Source organism: Caenorhabditis briggsae (genome assembly GCF_000004555.2).
Source record: "Caenorhabditis briggsae complete genome, chrX, whole genome shotgun sequence".
Lineage (NCBI taxonomy): Eukaryota > Metazoa > Nematoda > Chromadorea > Rhabditida > Rhabditidae > Caenorhabditis > Caenorhabditis briggsae.
Window position 1 is genome coordinate 6,301,846 of NC_013491.2, and position 19,427 is coordinate 6,321,272.

At 36.7% G+C, this 19,427-nt stretch overlaps 1 protein-coding gene across 1 annotated transcript; it reads left to right on the forward strand.

Moving 5' to 3' along the window:
• Nucleotides 1-1,329: 1,329 nt before the first annotated feature.
• Nucleotides 1,330-19,214, forward strand: Cbr-rhgf-1 (the record flags this gene model as incomplete). Its single annotated transcript, XM_045239269.1, has 25 exons — nucleotides 1,330-1,456; nucleotides 7,329-7,498; nucleotides 7,641-7,698; nucleotides 7,751-7,869; nucleotides 7,938-8,015; nucleotides 10,237-10,362; nucleotides 11,648-11,704; nucleotides 11,755-11,865; nucleotides 11,913-12,068; nucleotides 12,110-12,325; nucleotides 12,365-12,499; nucleotides 12,531-12,765; nucleotides 13,787-13,872; nucleotides 13,924-14,100; nucleotides 14,152-14,321; nucleotides 14,418-14,517; nucleotides 14,573-14,735; nucleotides 14,780-14,964; nucleotides 15,015-15,344; nucleotides 16,464-16,642; nucleotides 16,702-16,837; nucleotides 16,880-17,046; nucleotides 17,397-18,015; nucleotides 18,069-18,179; nucleotides 19,095-19,214. The coding sequence occupies 25 exons, from the start codon at nucleotides 1,330-1,332 to the stop codon at nucleotides 19,212-19,214; spliced, it is 4,131 nt and encodes a 1,376-aa protein (XP_045092685.1).
• Nucleotides 19,215-19,427: the final 213 nt, after the last annotated feature.

The following is a 19,427-nucleotide window of genomic DNA, read 5'->3' on the forward strand; positions in this document are numbered from 1 at the left end:
GAAATTCAAAATTCTGAGGTTCTGAACATCTAAAATTCTGAGATCTGAAATTCTCTGAAATTCTAAATATCTGTAGATCCTAGATTCTTAGAAACTCACTTTTAATATTTTACGATTCTATAATTCTGTGATTTCAAGGTTCTGAAATTTTCGATATCTTGGAATTTTGAAATTTATTAATAATTGCTGCACAAATGGTTCCGATATGCATAATTTGAAACGGAAATGGACATTTTAATTGTTTTTATTTTGTTTTGTTTTGCAGAACAGCAATTTTAATTTGTTTGGTCATTTTAAAAGTCGAGTTCTGAATATCGGTTTGAAAATTTTCCAAAATCAGAATCTCTTGAACTGAATGTTAAAAGCAGAAAAGTTCATTTAAAAACCATTTTTCAAAAATGACGCCTTCTATTTTTAACAATAGGATTTCATTAGCTCATTTCCATTTGATATCGAACGTTTGAAGTTCTGCTTAGAGTTTGTTCCTCAAGCAGTCATTCCATTTATTTTGCCTCCCAGAATCTTTCCCATTCAAATGTTGCCTCTTGAGCATTTTGCCTACGTCATAGATAAACGAGAAATTGTTGCAAAACAGTTTTTCTGATATTCTATTTTTGTTGAACGTCACTTCTCCAGAGAATCAATCTTTCAAGGCAACTCAACAGAAAATGTCAGAAAAGAAGTGACGTGTGATAAGCTGGTTAATGTGGGAAAACGTTTAGCGGACCACCCGAATATATAAATCCATAGGCTTCCTTTTCTCTGTGGCTTTTATTTTTTCAAGCGTTCCAAATTCTCTAAACATTACTCCTCTCAATGATTAATGTATTCAGAATTGGTTCATCTGATTCACGAGCACTTTTCAACTTTTTATGTTTGCATATTCAACAATTCGTCTACTCTCTTTTCTTTGTCACTTCTTCAACTGTCCACCACCGCCACTTTTTAGGACCCATCAGTTTGTTTTGAGACGAAACACCAACAAAAAAGATAGTGACACCAAAATATTCGTGTCTCCTTCTTCATTTTTTCAGAGTTTTTTTTCGCTCTTCCTTCGTTCCACAGCAATAGTTTTTTTTCTGTGTGAGTGTGTATGTGTGTCGATTGACAGCGTCATTTTGTCATATATAAACATTCGTTCCGCAATCAGCGCACCACTCTTCCTCTCCTCTTCCGCACACTTGCAGCGTGTGCGGGCTCAATTTCTGAAGAAGTTTTGGAAGAATTCATAGCGTCCTTTAGACTCTTTTTTTCTCTGTCTTGTCTCTAGGCTTTCTTAGATGTTCTGTATACACGTTCTTAATTTTTTTTGTTAAAAGTTCCAGATATATGCGCTCATACGAGTTCGTCACCAACACACCGCTCAAACTCGACCGTCACAAAGTATTTCTTGTTGATGATGTGGCTGTTACCCGAACCGTCCCTGCACTGCAGCCACTGTCTCCATCCACCACCGGTAAGAGCACCACTTTCAATTTTATTGCACTTTTTAATGATACTGTTTTGTGACTGGTCGTGCTTGTTTTGGCCAAAAAATAGTGTTGGCGGCAAAACAGTAATTTATGTTGGCGCCAAAACAGTAATTTTGTCAATCCGAATTTTGAATTAGTCCTGAAATTACTACAGTTCTAATTTCCTCAAATGAGTTTTCTCTATGAATTTTATTCCCTGGCTAAATCGAAAGCGTCCAAAATTTTCAAAAGATGCAAGTTGCATTTTTCGTACAATGAACATCTAAAATTATTGAAAATGAGTATAAACAAAATTACAAAACAACCAAGGAACATTCAAAATTGAATTTCTCTTTTTGTGAAAACAATTGTCGGTTTTTGTTTTAAACTTCAGAATTTTTATTTTTGAGAATTTTGAGAATTTTCCTTAGAATTTTTTTGAATTTCTCGAATCTCGACTTTTTATGATTATAATATTCAATTTATGAATTCCCTAATTGGAATAGTAATTTTCTCTCAATTTCTAATATCCATTCTATGAAAATTTCAAAAATTCTTTGCGAAATATTTTTCGAATTTTTTTCTCAAATTTTGAAACTTCAGAATTTTCCAGTTCCTTTTTTTTTCCTAAAAAAATTTTAGTTCTTGAATATTGATTTTTTTTTCTGAATTTCGAATTGTTACGTTTTTAATAATCAATGTTTGAATATTTAATTAGTGATTTCCCATCATTCCCATTCTTATATTTTTCAAAATTTCGAAAAACCCCTGTGACCTTATTTGGGCTCAAAATTGTGCCTCAAAATTTTCAAAGCTTCAAAGTCTTCAATTTCCTCTGTTTTCAACACAATTGAACACGGAAAAAACTTCTGACTTCACACTTTTGTTTCATTGTAGTCTTGTCCTATTCTTCCTTCTTCTCCTCCTCATCCTTATCCTCAACCTCTTCAACAGCATTCAAGATTGAAATCTCAACGGGATATATTTTTGTGTAAATGCTCCCAACATCTCTCGCCTTTTTGCTGTTTCCCTTCATCTCTTGTTAAATTTGGCAGAAAGTTATCCGCCCCCTGTGTTATATACGTATTCCCAAGAGTCATCTTGCTTTTGTGTTCTCAATAGGCGCTGTTGTGACAATTTTTGGCAGCGGCGGACCCGAGAATCTTGCAGTAGCAACAAGCATTTGAGAGGAAAGAGTGAGATAGCATAAAAGAGGAAATCGGTGCGAATCGTTAAGTCCATTGTTGATTGTTGCTAGACTCTCGTGCAAAAGATTCCGAAGTTTTTCTTGGGATGTTTCAATGGGGAATCTAAAAAGGGGAAAGAGAAGAAACTTATTGTTTATCAAGAAACATTGTAAAAAACTAACTAAAAATACGCGTGAAGTGGATCCAACGCATCTGAAGTGTCATCAGAAGGAGGGGAAGGATTAGTGAATTAGAATATTCTGAAGGAAAAACTGATTATTGATTTAGATCTATATATTGTCAGATAGTTGTCAACGGATTCATTTTTTTTTTGAATTTATGAATTTCAAGAATTAATATTTCAGTTATTTAGGTTAGTAGTTTCAAAAACCCATTTTTTTTGGAAATTCTCTTTTCTAGAGAATTCATTTCTGAGGAAAATTACCACATCCAATCGTCAACTTTAAAAAAATATAATTCATTTCCTGTCGAAGATATAAAAAAGTTGTAAACTCATAAATTAATTATCACAATATGAGAAGTGTTTTGTCAATGTACCACTTTTCGATATCTTGCATAGGAATTGAGATAAATGAGTTCTAATTGGACAGTGTGGAAGTTCTTTTTTTTTACGAGTAGTGTTTCTGAATTTTTCGTTATTTTTCGTTCCACTTGTAATTCATTCAAATTTGTCAAAAACCTGAATTGACAACGTTCCCAAGCTCTTTTTTTTTCAAAATTTTCAATTTGACCAACTTCGAAAAAAAGTTTCAAAGTTTTAATTGGGGTATACGTATATTTTTCTTCTGGAAACCAACATTTTTCAGTAAGTATTTTAGTCGGAAAATGAGAAAAGATGAAAAGGTTTTCCGATAAATATATTTTGAATCTTCCTTTCTAATTTTATTGGTTTTCAACGTTTTAAAGTTTTGTTTGAGATTTTTGAATTTCTAATAATTTTGGAATCAAAAGTTAACCGCCATTCGGATTTTCCATTCTGAACCATCATTAGGATTTTCCATTCTCAATTTTCATTGGGTGCATTAGTATAACACATTACAATGCACGCATCCACTTTTTCTCCCACAATGACGAGATGTAGCTATTTAAAATTGGACCAGATTGCAAAAATAGGGCGACAAAAGAAGAGATTTACATCCGTTTTCAGCTCTCGAAAAAGGGCGAACAACGAGAGCAAAGGAAGAGTGCGTTACGTTTTTACTAGTGTTTGCAAGTCGTCATCGGCCCCGAGAAAGTCCATAAAAATCCTTTTGGTTTTTGTTCTGTTGTTTCAATAGTTCAAACAATAGTTCAAACAATAGGAAAGTTATCGGTTTCTATACCACATTATAATATTCGTTATATTCACTGAAGTGAGAATAAAACCATCGTTAGAACGGAGGGTGGGGTCCCATAAAACTCACTCACATCACATGGCGTGGAACTGTTTTAACCTCATTTTGGATCTCTCCACAGTTTCCAAACACGCTGCTTTTTTTGAAAAAGTAGTTTGAATAGAATCTAACCGCCCTCCACTACCGCAACACTTAACGGATAAGGAGGGGAAGACTTCGAGACGCAAAAAAGAAGATTAGGTTGAATAGGGGAATACCGGTAAATGAAATGAAGATGCATCCACTTCTATAAACTTTCTCTCTTCCCCCTATCCTCCGGTCGCCGTCGTCCTTGACTTTGCCACTACTCCCGACGATCAACGCTTTTAGTTTAGTTACGCCGATTTGTTGAATTATATTATTGTAAAGGCAACTTTATTATTGTAAAATTAGTTTTTGAAATGAAAAAAAAACGCATTATTGTTTTCTTTCCTTTGAAAAAATCTTAAGTTATATCTCACCCTTCTTCGCCTCTTCCTTGTTTCCTCTTTTCCAACAGCTGAGACTTTGAGATGATGGATGTGCATATCTCATCTCGTTGGGACCATTGTTTGTTCTCGCCTCAGAGTTTACAGAAAATGGAAAAAAAGCGGGTGCCATTTTTTTTATCGAACCCGAACGACTCTTTTTTCCCAAAGAATTTGCAGTTCATATCCCAATCCCTCATCTTTCTCAGTTTTTGTCACTCTTTAGAGACCTTCAAAAAAAGAGGAAGAAGAAGAAGAAGAACCCTTCTCTCATGCAAATCCCAACAGTTTCATTTACCCTTCGGTTTGTCTCTATGTGGTAGATGGATAGAAAACTTGTGTCTAGGATATGCGTGGAGAGAATTGAAAAAAGTTGAACATGCGACGTCTCTATCCGTTCGCATCTCACCTTCGTTTTTTTTCTATTCCTTATCGTCGTTTCTCTCTCTCTCTTTTGTCGTCATTTTCGCATCTGTTTTGCCACAATTTCCATTAATGAGGAATGGATTTGGAATCTTGGTATACCGCGATTGTAGCGGTTTTATTAGGGGAATTTTTCTTTCGATTGTAAGAATTCCATTTTGTTGGATTGTCATGGTTTTTCTTATTTCTCAATTTTTGAAGGGAACTCTTCTGGCTAACTGTAGACTGAACATAATTTTGAGAGGATAACGTTATATTTTGTGACAGCACCTGGGTCACTTCAACTTTTTAAATGAATTTCGCTAATATATCATTGGTCCTAAAACTGATGTTGAGATATGTATCACGCTTTATTTTTTGTCAAATAAAGTACCTAAATTACCGTAATACCTCTAATTCAAACCCCCCAAAGCGTAAATTTTTCTCGGCTTTTATAAAAAATATGAAAAATGTGTCAACTGATGAAATGATTGTTATCTTATGATGAACAGCTAATAAGTTCACAAACTTTCGATATTTTTAACAGAAACTGAATCAAATTGGCTCAATGTTGACGGTTTAAGTGAGCTTCTATTAGATTAAATACAGTGGTTATCGGATCATAATTTCAAAACATTTGAAAATCTTTCTAAAGATGTCTAAAAATTGTTTTAAATTTCAAAAAATCCCTGTAAAAATGCTCGTTATGTGGTGAAAAATTGCATTCATCAAATAATATTTTCCATAAAATACAAAACTTTCAATTTGTGCTTCATAACTTACAACTATTAGATTTTCTGAAAATCGCTTTTTTCCTGGATATTACGTAATTGGACACCATTTCGGTAATTTTCAATTTTCAGATATCCTACTTATTTTCATGAGTAGAATTTCCGTTTCAGTTATTTTCACAATTTTTGAGAATTTTTGAGAATTTTATAAACTTGTCAGTATAACGCTCCGAGCTTTTTTTTTAGAAGCTGCCTGTTTTTTGGACTGAGTTTTACTTTTTGGAGCTGAATCATCAAAGGAAAAATCCTCAAAAAAAATTACTGATTCTGACAAGCGATACTGTGAGCGTGTAAGTTTGTCTTGATACAAGATTTCGAACTAACTAAGTATTCACTTGGAAAGAAACGGAAAAGCCATCACATCCAAGATACTTGACTTCTTAAGCGTTGATGCGCTGTGCCCCAGAAAAAATTTCGTTCAAGTCGTGTGAGCGAAGAAGGGGCCTGAAGATTTCCGAATTCGCCTTCTTCTCACGACAGGAAAAAACCCATCTTCCGGCCGAAAATTCTCTCTTTTCATTGACTATTCCCATCTTGGTTGCTGTGACCCAAACCCCAGGAAATCACTACTAGCATCCATGTAAAATTGAAACTTTTTATTTCATCCGACGATTCCCACAGGTTCTCAGCATGTTTTATCTGGTACTTGAACATTCATTTTTTGTTCAAGCGCTATTTACGAAACTAGAAATCTTACCAAGAAGTTTGATTCTTTCCTCTTTTGTCTACTTCCATCATCCTTCTTTTTCCTGCTACTTGCAAAGGAGATTTCAAGCAAATCCTGTGAAGAAAACGCCATGTCTAGCATTTAATGTTCACTGCAGAACAAAAAAAAAGGCGAAAATCTCTTTTGTGGCGTTGTCTCTGACCGCAACAAAATCAACTTTTCTTTCAGTTTCTTAAATTTTGTCGTTTATCCTTTTTCACCAATGAAAAAGTAGCGGATAGATTGTGAGAGCAATTTTTTAAACTTTTTGACACTTTTACCCAATTTTGTTTTTTGTAGAGAAGGGGTATTTACTTAATTTTGTAAATTCAAAACATTGACTATTCAGGTTTTTCTCCCATTTTTGTAGAAAAATCAATTTTTTCTGAAAATTTCGATTATTTCAATTTCAATGAAAATTGAAAAAAAAATATTTTATAAAGTGGAAAACTGTTCAAAACCTTTTTTTAATCAAAATCGGAATTTTATCACAAATAAAATTGAAACTTTTGACTTAAAAATCCATACTAAAACTTTAAGAAATCAAAATAAACTGACAAAAAAAAACTAATTATTGGTAAAGCTAAAGTTAGTAACTTCAATAATTTTTCCTTCGAAAAATAATCTTTTCCGAAACCAGATTTTTTCGACACCATTTCAGCAAAAAATTACCATTAACCCTCTGATTGAATGTCCAACTGTAATCCCATATAACTCATTTCCTGTCGAAGATATCAAAAAGTGATAAACTGACAAAATAGTTTGAATTTCATGATCAACGTTTTATTAGTTGAACATTTTTTGATATATTTTACGCGAAACGAGATAGATAAGCCTAAAGTTGACGATTTGAGGGCTATTATGTTAGAGTGTTTACGGCATTTATAATTTGAATGATGCTTTGATTTTCCATAATTCTATAATTTTCAGCATCCTCATCATCCAGTATCAATATGATAGAGAGATGTGTGGTGGTACAACGACAACCGGACGGCTTCGGACTAACAGTCAATAATGAATTCCCTGTCTTTGTCCACACCTTGAAACAAGACGGAGCCGCGTATTGTGCCGGTGTTCGACAAGGAGATCGAATAGTCAAGGTTAGTTCCCGCTCTTAATGTTTCGCGCATCCTGAGTAGTACATAAGTAGTTCAAACTGAATTGCATTCTCCTTCTTTCTTTTTTCTTTTTACCCTAAATCATGTTTAGACACTAGACACCCACGACTTCTTTCCTTTTTAGGTCAACGGAATGTCTGTGTCGCCCAACAACCATCGGGAAGTGCTCCAAATGATATCAAGTACGTCAAAAATTTTGTTAGAGTTAGGGCGAGCAAAACATAAACTTTCTAGATGGCCAAAACGTGGCTCTAACGCTACTTGGAAAACCGCCGGAGCCGCTGACAAATCTTCCATTTCCTAGTTCACAAATGGAGCAAAAAATACATATCGCAGATCCAGTGCTCATTGAGGTATATATTATCGTCACATCCTATTTATAATTAAGTGATGTCCAATTAAATTGGTACTCGTTTTGCAGGCCAGTTCAAAGAGCTGGCGCCAACGGCGGAACGAATTACTCGGGCAGATGGTGGATGAGGAAAGGCGAAACGTCCAGGTCAGTATATATTTCATTTATATGCTCTTTTGGGTCCTTTATCCCGATGCGGGGAGCTACCCTCTTGTAATCCACTTTATCCGTTTTTTTTGTCTCTCTGTTTCACGATTTCAGGAACAGTAGAGAGGGCGACGTGTTAAAGCTCAAAGAACCTTTATTTGAAACACTGGATAAGACAAATTGCGCTTCTGTTGCTCCTGGGGTTCTGACGTCCTTCAGAGCTATCGAGAAAATATATTGGTTTCGGTGTGGGCCACCAGTTTTTTTCTGGCTCCTTGGCTTTCGTTTTTTTTCCTCTCCTTTTTTTCGGTTTTCCCGATGGACCTGTGCGGAAAAGTAGGACATTTTGTAATGGTCGTTTGTTTCTGTGGCGTGTTTTGTCAAGATTATTAATATTTGAGCCGTTCTCGGCAATTCAATTTGTCTAGGTGCTTTTTGAAGGGGGTGTGGTAGTCAAAAGCCGTCGGTTTGAAATTTTGAGGAACATTTTTTCGTTGGTTGCTATTTTTAGTTGTTGATCGGCTATTTCGAGGATTATTTATCAAATTATCAGGATTTGTAAGGATTTATAATAAATTGAAAATATTAGCAAAACAAAATACAGTAACCAATGTGAGAAAAGTTTTTTGAACTTCAACCAGGAAAACATAAATAGTGTTACAATAAACCATCCGAATACCGTACCTTGCAACGTTTACAGTATCGTCGAAAAATTTCCTTAATTTTACTCTTTTGTTAATGAAAAATGGCACTTTGAATGTCTGAAAAATATGATAAATTTTGTTGGAAGAGACTGAAACTTTGAGAGGTCTACTAAACAAAAGTAGAGCTTCAATTTGGTAAATGACATCTTTTTTTACAAACTTGGTGAAATGCCGGCCACCGATTTTGCAAGTATGGAAAAACACAATTTTCAGACTTATCAATAACAGACTGGACAATTTCGGGACATTTTTGCAAACCGGTTAGAATTTGAAATCGATAAAGTTTGAAATTTTTGGTACTGTACATTGTGCAAGCATAACAAGCTCATATTTTAGACCACTCAGACTTAATTTGAACTATAATCTGAGAAAACCCATCAAGATCATTGTCCCTGTGTTTCACGGTCCATTCAATCGTACGGTATATTACTGTTGCTTATGATTCACAGAGGTTTAAACTTGGGTTGCCAATAGTATCTCCAAAACCCAAACTTCTACCAAACCCAAAACTAAACAAAAACCCCCAGATATTTTTCCTTCAAAACACGCGACCCAGTACTAACAGAGTCACCAATTTTTTGACAAGTTTTCTCGAATAAACAAGCAACGATTTCTTTTTTCTAAGAAGCGACGCCGGGAAGGGATGTCATCTTCTTGTGAGCTATTCCCTCCCCATTTGAGCTTCTTCTCGATCCTTTTCCCTCCTTCTTCTGCTCAGACAGAAAAACTGGACATCGTTTTGTATCCTTTGTGTGAGAGCTCGTGTGTGTGTGTGCTCGTATTGCGTCGAATGTCGCCCAATCACAGAGTTTTGTCACTTGTCCCCACCCTTATTCGATGATTCCAAAGCGGATCGGGGGGTTATCCAATTGCAACGCCTGTTGTCAACATCTCTTGCCCACCAACCATTCTTTGGCGGGTCCGATTTGCTCTTTTTATACACATATACATCCTCTACCCCACTCTTAGTCCAAATCCGTGTCGTTTTTCGACTGGCGCCCTTCTTCTTCGTCTTCCCCTCCTTCTCAAGGAAATGGATCTAATGGTCCTAAAAGTGGAAATACTACGAAAGGGCTCCCCCACTCTATGTCCCAAACATATAAAGATGAATTCATAATTGTTGGAAAAAGCCATGCGCGGACTCCCACCACTGACGACCCTCTTCTCGATTCTGTCAACGCTCCCAATACACACACTTCCGCTTTCGTCTTCAGTCCATTTTGTTTTTAGCACCATCGCTGCATCTTTTTTTTTGTCTAAACATTTATAATTTTTTCTTGTTCATCAAAAATGTTCCACCGAGTGTGTTCATCAGATTTAGTTCAGTATTTTTCTTCATAGTGTTCCATACTAACGAAATCATGGGGTGAGAAAAAAAAACTTTCAAAAATCGGATTTTTTTGCACAAGTTCGATTTTCGTTAAACCGGTTGGTTCTTTGTTCATAACTCCCCCTCCTACCAGTTGCTCATGTTATCTGCGCCCCAGGATCTTTGAGTGTCAAATTTCAAAGTTTAGGGACTACGTGAATCGTCGCAGAATGGCGAGAAGATTGATCGAGCATTGAAGCGGATCGTCTCCTTGCAGTCACAATTGAAACAAATCAAACCGGAATCGATCATTTCTGATAGTCAGAAAAGCTTGGTAAGTTGTTATCACTTTTTTCAAGTTTGTTCTTTCAATTTTCCCGGATTTATTAGGATTTCATTTTCGAAGTTTTCGTGTTTTGATATACCGTATTTGCTCTAATAGAAGCTCATCCAAACCGTCATTGAACTTGATTATCTGGATTTCTGTGAAAGATATTAAAAATTGGTCAACGATAAAATAATTATCATAATATTTACAATATTTAATCAGTTAAAAAACATCTGATAGCTATGTGTCAAAGGAATCAAGATAATTGAGCTCAAAGTTAGTGATTTGAGTGGGCTTCTATTAGAGCAAGTACGGTAACAATCTGACTTAATTGTGCCTACAGTAAGATTGTCATGTTTCAAGTTTTCTAGTAGAAGAAAGTCAAATTTAGAGTCCTAAGATTAAATTGAGAATTTTTTATTGTTATGAAAATTTTAAAAAATTCATTTTTGTAGTTGACGACATTTTCGCAATTAAAGGTGGGGGACCGGTGGTTTTACAAAGGATTTTTGGAGCCAGGGTATGCATTCTACCGAAACGGTGTACAACGCTTAATGTCCCTCTGCGGACAATCTAATAATCTAATCTAATGCTGTCGTCCTCACCCTTATGTTTACCATCGAGCGCCGGCTCCACTTTTCCCCGCATGGCTCAGTCGGTAGCGCCGCCGCACATTTAATACTTGCCTCGACAAGTTCAACTTCTCGAGGGGCATATTTTTTTCATGTCTCCTCATTTTTAAGATGAGAATTGCAATCTGTAAAAAAGAAAACGCCAAAATTAGCACTGCTCTTGCCATTTCAAATCCACTTACCGGATTTCCCCTAGTTGGAGGTCACTTCAACATTCAAATTTGAGTTCAATTATTTCGGTTCTTGTCAGTGATAACTGGTCAGATGATAAATTATTTATCATCAGTATTATATCAGTTGATGAATTGTTGATGTCTTTCATAGGAATCGAGATTAATAGCTCAAAATATGAGAAGAAATTCGGTATCTCGCTTGTTTAGATTTTTACAGAAAAGGGGTCAATTGCAAAATTGAAGTTCTTATTTCGTTCTTTATATTTTGAAATTTTTGAACACTTGAAGTTTTCTGGGCTACTTTTTTAGATTTTCACAGTTGACTATTTTTTTCACAGTTGACATAAAAACTCAAAACGTTATGTAGTTTTCATTTAGTAATGTAATTCCTAAAAAAACTTTTTAGAAACCGATTCAAAATTCACGCTCAAAAAAAAAAACGAATTTCTGGTCTAAATTCGAATTGAGAATTTTTTTCTACTTTAGACCAACCTAAACATGGACATTGACAGCGACGAGGAAGAGAATGATGTTGTATATTTGGTAAGACACCAGCAACCATCCCACACATTATTGTGTTTTCCTTTTTCCAGCCCGAATCTCAAGGAGGTCCATTCTCAAATTTGGCAGAGCTCAAAACACATCCAGCTCACTTGGCGGTGTTCATCAATTATCTTTTATCTCATGGAAATCCTAGTAGCTTGGTGAGTGTCATGACCTAGCACAACATTCTCAAAAGTCCAAGTTTTAGTTCTTCTACCTAATAACCGACGCATATCAGTCCGCATACGGCACCGCAAAGGAATTCCGACGATGGGCATTCGAGATTTTCTCCACGTTCATTATTCCAAATTCGCCGATGTGTATTCCCAACTCTAACCAAAGCGTTATTCAACCCATTGACAAGGTTTGAAGGACCGAGCAATTTCTATTTCCACTTTTTTACAGATCATGTGTATGACTGCGGAGCATATAGGTGAAAGTGATACCGATACATTGAAGCGAATTTTTGTGCCGGGGAGGCAGCGGGCTGTAACAGACATTAATATGTACCTGAACGACTTTAGACAGAAGAAACAGCTCGGTGGACAGGTGTCTGAATCAGCAAATCAACTGACGCATATGGTTCGAGGTGACATGTCGATGGAGCAACGGGTGAGTGATGTCAGGTGAAATGCAAATTAAGAAGCAAAAAAAATTCAGGTTGGGGAGCAGATGTTGTTCCGCTGTCTTGAGCAAGTGAGCAACTCCACTGACTTTGACTCTTGTGAAATCAAATCACAATCCATCATTTCCAGCCTTGCCACTGTTATTAAGGTAGATTCCCTCTCTAAAAAAGTAATATTCTAATACCATGTCCCTGATTAAGATCGTACTTGGCAAGACATCATCGTCGACTAACGAGAAAATGCTCGACAAGTTTCCGCAGTTCTTGGCACGCGACAAGCCACCCGGAAAGAGTCGCAAATTGCCGGCAAACATCAAAAATCGCATTCAAGTCAAAGGGCACAACTTCTCAATCAACTCGGTCAACACTGTGCACTATTGTTATCAGTGTCGAGATGCGATCTGGGGAATGCAGCCGTGGATTTATTTCTGTAGTAGTGAGTGAAGAAAGCTATAGAACAAAAGTGGATACATGTTGTACCTGTGACAGAAAAATCACTAATCGTCAACATTGAGTCAATAAAATTCATCATAACATCAAAAACGATTTTTCTCATTGAAAGCCACCTTGCACTTCAAGCTTTATTATCTCCATTTTTATAAGAGATATCGAAAGTTTGTCAACTGATAAAATCATTTTTATCATATTACTAACATGTTATGAATAGACAAATTCTTGAGATTTCTTGTAAAAATTAAGATATATGAGTTTTTTCGGACGCTTTCTATTGAAGCGTTTACGATATTTTGAATACGGTTTTACCGTAAAACCTGTGATAGAAGGCCTCACTTTAAATTTTGAGCAGATTTATCTCGGTTTCTGTCAAATATATGCATATCTTGAATTGAGAAACTGTTTATCATAATATTAAAAACATTTTACCAGTTGACACGTCTTTGATACTTTGCATAGGGGCCAAGATAAATTTGCTCAAACTTGGCAATATACTATTACAGGTTTACGGTAGCAATGATGGAAACTTGGTCGACAATTCAGAGACGAACTTCACAATTTCGAGAATTTTTAGCATTCTTGCAATTCATATATTATTTTCTAGGTGTTGAGCTGTTTTTTTCTAGTTTCGCAGAACTTCAATTTGACAATATAAGGTTGACACCGAAAAAAATTATTCTTCCAAAACTTCAATTTTTGTCCTCATTTAAATTCCAAAAAATGGTCTAATAGAACGTCATCTAAGTTTATAAGTCAATTATCTTATTTTCTCTGATTGATATCAAAAATTTATCAACCACAAAAATGTGGGTGATATTATAAAAAAAACATTTGATGAGTTGACAGGTTTTTGATATCTTTTAAAGAAAACGAGATTATTGAGCTTAAAAGTACATGTCTAGGATTGCGTTTATCAGAAAATTTCGGCTAATTTGGGATGATTCGACTTTCATATATTCGAGCGGAAAAGATGGATGAATAAAATGTATTCACGTATTTTCCAGACTGCGATGTGAAAGTCCACCCACACTGTACTTCGGCGCTGACGGACGCCTGTTACCCGGTAACTCAATCCAAGCAAAAATCCAAGGTTTGCAATTTAACTTTTCCCCTAACACGTTTCTAAGTTACGCTTTTCAAGTCTCGCCTGTCTGGTCTAATCGGCCGTTCCGATGCTAACGATGATGATGACTCGGGTCCGAGTGCACGGCACGAGCCGCCGAATGTAAAGTCGACCAGCTCAGACAGCGGAATCGGTGGCGAACACCATATGGATCGCGGCATGGTCTCCCGGTCGCATAGCATGAGATATCGCGTTGTGAGTAAACTAACAGCTTATTGAACCTCATGGGGACAAATTGAAATTAAGGCTACAATACCACAATCGTTGTCTGAAGACAAAGTATCAATTCCAAGTTCAAAACGGGATAGGTCAGCTACACCGAGTTGGCAACGGTCTGCAGGTTATGATCTCACGCCAGCCGATGAGATTGATGAAAGTGATATCAGTGATAGGAAATTGAAATACTTGGAAAGGAGGTAAGCAAACACTCGGCAGCAGTTTTTTGAATCTAGTTTGATCTCTCTCTTCTTCTGAGTATATTTTTATATTTATATTGACCCAAACTATTTAAGATCTCTCGAGAGCTCAAGTCGAATGGCAATAGATCTGCAAAGTGTGAGCGCCGCGTCCAGTTGTTCTCATCATAGCGGCTCTGTGGTCACAGATGACGATGTAAGTATAAATAAACATCCCAGTTATTTAAGATTTCTATTTTCAAAACGTTTAGATTTGCGTTCGTCGCACCACGACTCTTCAGTTCTCAAGATTCATGGATGGCGATAGCGATTTCGAGCTGGAAACAGAGGCTACACCTCTAGAGCAGCTCATCGGATGGGATGTACTACGACATTTAAAACCGAAGGAAAAGAAGCGACAAGAAGTCATAAATGGTAAGATTTGTGAGTTGAATTTAGACAATTTCTTTCTAATTCAGAACTTTTCCACACCGAGCGAACTCATGTTAGGAATCTCAAAATTTTGTATCACCTGTTCTACAAACCACTCTGCACCAACAAAATGATCTCCGAAGAACTCATGACTCTACTCTTTGCAAATCTCGAAGAACTCCTCGCTCTGCACAAAGGCATGTCGGATGCCATGCGATCTGAAGTGGAAAAAGTAAAACTTTTTGTGTTCTGGTGTCAAGGCATTTATGAGTTTTGTTTCAGTGGCGAACTGCGCCTCCACGTGTGAATGGTGGTATTTATGGAGATATCGGTTTGCTGATGGAGAGTATGTTTGATGGAGAAGCGGCCGAGAATTTGATGAGGGTCACTGCCACGTTCTGTCAGCATCAACAACATGCTCTCGAGTTTTTGAGGAATCGATGTAAACGAGAAAAGGATGATGCTTTTGTGAGGTTTCTCGCAGATGCAGAATCCAATCCGGTTTGCCGGAAACTTCAGCTGAAGGATATGATTCCAGTAGAGATGCAACGTCTGGTAAAGTATCCATTGCTTCTGGAGACCATTGCAAAGTATACCACAGAGCCCAGCGAGGTGAACATCAGAGTATTCAGTCTCATATAAGAACCTCAGCATCTTTTAACCACAGATTTTGGTGAAAACTTCAGGATAGGTTAAGAATAACCTATCTAGACACTTCTCGATATTTCAAAAACCGCTCAATAGTTACAGTCAAGTTACCGTATTCCCTATGATAGAAACCCACGGGCTTCTATTTTTACCTCTTTCTCAGGGTTGGTTTTTTTTATCAGAGTGTGGGCTTCAATTAGAGAGTGAGCTTCTATTTTTCAAAGTATTTCTTTTCAAATCACACTTTATTCTAAAATTCAGTAATATGACAATTCGGAAGTTATGAATTCTGAAATTCAGTGTTTTGGAAAATCCGAAATTTTTATTCTGCAATTCTAAATTCCAAAATTCCGAAATTTTGAAATTCTGAGATTTCAGGATCTCAAAATTCCAATTTCAGGAATTCTGAAGTTCCGGAACAAGCTCGAAAGTTCTAAAAATCTGAATCCGAAATTAAGAAATCAGAAAATTTCGAAATTAAAAAATTGTCGAGTTCTAAAATCACAGTTCCGAAAATTCTGGAAATTCGAATTACCGTATTTTCTCTAATAGAAACCCATGGGCTTCTATTGAAAAGCTCGCGCGATGGGCTTCTATTAGAGGTAGGCTTCAAATAGAGGTAAACTTCTATTAGAGGAAATACGGTATATCAGTTGCAGCACCAAAACGGGCTTGTATTCAGTGCATAAACAGAAATGTTTTTCGAAAATTTGTTTTTTCGAATTTTTCACCACGGTAGATTGATTTGAGAATTACTGAAAAGTTTGTTTTTGAGAAAAAGTCTGAAACACGATGTTCATAAATTTTTGAGTTTAGCGCAATGAATGTCTTGTTCTAGAGCGTCCTGGAAGTTAAGAAAATCGTCTTTGAGTGTCTATGTGTTTCACTGAAAACGCGATTTTGTTACTGAAAGTGATAAAAATAACTTGGCTGAAACCGATGAGCAAATTCAAAAATTTTCAGAAGTAGGCTATATTTTTAACCTATCCTGCAATTATCATCAAAATCTGGAGGTGTTAACGTTTCCTTGACAAACCTCACCATATGTTTTCGGACTGACCAATCATTTTTGTTTCTTTCCAGGAGCAAGATTGTTTACTCCGAACTGTGACCTCCGCGAAAAAAATCTTGAGCGCTGTCAACACAGCAAAACGAAATGCAGAGAACTATCGACGTTTGGAAGAATTGCAAAAGCGAACCGACACGTTACCATTCGATAAAGAATTCTTGGGACACGACTATACAAACTTGAATCTCACAAAGTTGGTTGTCACGAAATCCGGTTTTTTTTCAAAAAAAAAAACGCTTCTTCTTTTTCTAGATTCCGTTTGGTACACGACGGCCCATTAACATGTCGGTTCAATCGAGGAAAAATGGTCGAGTTGCATGTCGTTCTTCTCGAGAATATTTTAGTGCTGTTCACCAAGTACAGCGATGGAAACAAACTGGTCTTGAAGGTTTTGTAACGTCGTGTGTATAGAATTAATTGATGATTTTAGGCACTTGAGCCGTCAAAGGAGACCAGATGGTCACCTATCCTCCCATTAGCTCCGTTGATTGCCAAGGAGAAGGCGAATGACAAGCGAGCGTTCTTTTTGATTTTCAACAGTCAGTATGGGGCACAGATTTATGAGCTTGTTGCGGGAACTGCAACTGAACGTAAAACGTAAGACGTTTATTATTCAGCACCGGTCAATAAGATATGCGAAGATGCGTTTTTCCAGTTGATTTTGAGTTTTCGGTATAAAAAAGGGCCAAAGAGGGGTTTATTTCAAAATTCGGCCATTGGCTAACAAAAAAAAGTAGGAATTTCCAAAAAACTCTACAAGTGCAAAGTTTTTTTCTCTAGATCTGTTTCACACCTTTCGAAGTTTTCAAAATGATCTAAAACTTGAGATGCGAGCTCCAGATTTTTGAAAATGGTCTTTAAAAAACTCAAACGCACATTTTTTGTATATCTTATGGACCAGTACTGTATGTAAAATGATTCTTCTTATTTCATTCCTCTTTTTTTAGCTGGTTCAAAATAATGGGTGAACAAATCGCCATCGAGAAACGCAACGCCTCCTCGGGCATCGATCACAACTTTGATGTGGGCGCATCAACAAGTCTCGACTCGGATGGAATTGCTAAAGTGAATGTGGTCACTCATCCGCGACTCGTCAACGCCAACGAGATCACAATTCAACAGCCGACCATACTAGAGCACGCACAGCCAGTGCTCACGCCGGCGGAGAAGTTGAAGCGAAGCGATGAGATTATTATTCAGACGCTGGTTACGAAGCAAACTATTCTGGCACAGTTGTTGACAACAAATGATGAAACGGTAGGTAGTTGTACCTGTGGAAAAAGCTCTTTCGTAGAAAGGGCATTTCAAACTCTAGCTTTTTTTCAGAAAGGCAACACAGAAGAGCTTGAGAAAATCACCGAGACGCTTGGAGGGTTGGCAGTGTCCGATTTAAAGCAACGAGATGGGAAAGAGCTTGCCATGTCTGCCATTGTCCATGGTAATCGTCTCCTAGACAGTATCAATCAGAGCCTGAACATTCGGAAGGAGATGGGAGAGAATGGTCAAGACGTCTTCATTCTGCAAAACCAGGAGCCATCCAACGTTCCATCGGTTCCTTCCTATAGGGTGAGACATTTCTTTTTAGGGAAAACAAAGTGCATGAATATTCAATTTTTCAGTTAACCACAATCGCTGCCCCCTTGATGAATCATCTGAAAGCTCTCATGCAAGTGATTCAAGACCAGCAAAATGAACTGAACTTGGTCAAACAGCAGTTGTACCAGTATAAGGTAAACTATAGGTTCATGAATTGGGTTATCAAGGAAGTGTGTTTTTACCGCGTAGCTCACTGGATAGCGTCAGTGATCCCTTTTCAAGGAATCAGTACCTGTTAATAGAATTTTTAAAACAACACTATTTTCAGTTGATTTTTGGCCATTTTGGATATTTGTTTTGAGTCTGGAGCTCAGCAATCAAGCATTCGCAAAATTTTTTTCGAAAATTCCGAGTTTTTCAGCTATTCGCCAATTTTTGAAAGGCACCTATTTTCAGGTTACCAGTGCTGAAACGGGCCAATAAGAGGTGTCTTTCCAAAATCGGCTAATATTTTTTTAAAAGAAATTTTCAAAACATGCTATGAATCCAAAGTTTTCGGCTCCGCCTCTCTTCGAAACCAGTCATTTCAAAACCGGTCATTTCCAAACTATATTAATACATGCGGATGAATAAATTTCCAACTACAAGCATGATTTGAGGGTTTTACAGTATGTTTTTTTTTCTATAGAACACATTAAAAAATTCCAAAAGAGCCCAGATTTTGATTTTTTCCGAAAAGTGTTTTGAATTTTTTGAGTTTCAGAATGTTTCCTATCAGAAAAAGCATATTTGAAACCCTTAGAATCGTTTTGGTAGTCTGAAATTCATCCATTCATCTGTATTACCACGGTTTCAAAATAACCAGTTTCCAAATGACTGGTTTCGAAGTGTCGCAGTTTCGAAGTAACGCGGAGCCAAGTTCTCCATCTAGGTCTGTTTCACACTATCCAAATTTTTCAAAAGGATCACAAACATGACAGCCGAGCTGTAGACTCCTGAAAATATCCAAAATCAACTGAAAAATATGTTTTCGTACAAATTATTAAGCAAAACTAGTAACGGAATCATAAGAAAACGTGTTCCCGACCACCACTAACCTTAAATTTCAGCAAAAACTCACCGAAGTCGAGCCACGAGACCGATCTGTTTCCGAGGAAACCCTAACGGATCTAGACGAACGATCGAGAACCAAACGACCCCGACTTCCATCAATACAACCAATTTCATAATTTTTTTTCCTGCCCACCTATTTATTTTTCACCTTTTTTTAATTTGCTTATTTTTGCCAATCAATATTTTTGTGAATCTCTGAAAATATTTTTGCTTCCCTTTTCTTTTTTGCACCTTTGTATTTTTCCGCCCTGCACAAAATTATTTCTGCCCGATGTATTGACCACAAAAGTATTTTTTTGTCATCTGAAATCTCTATTCTCTCCAAAAAT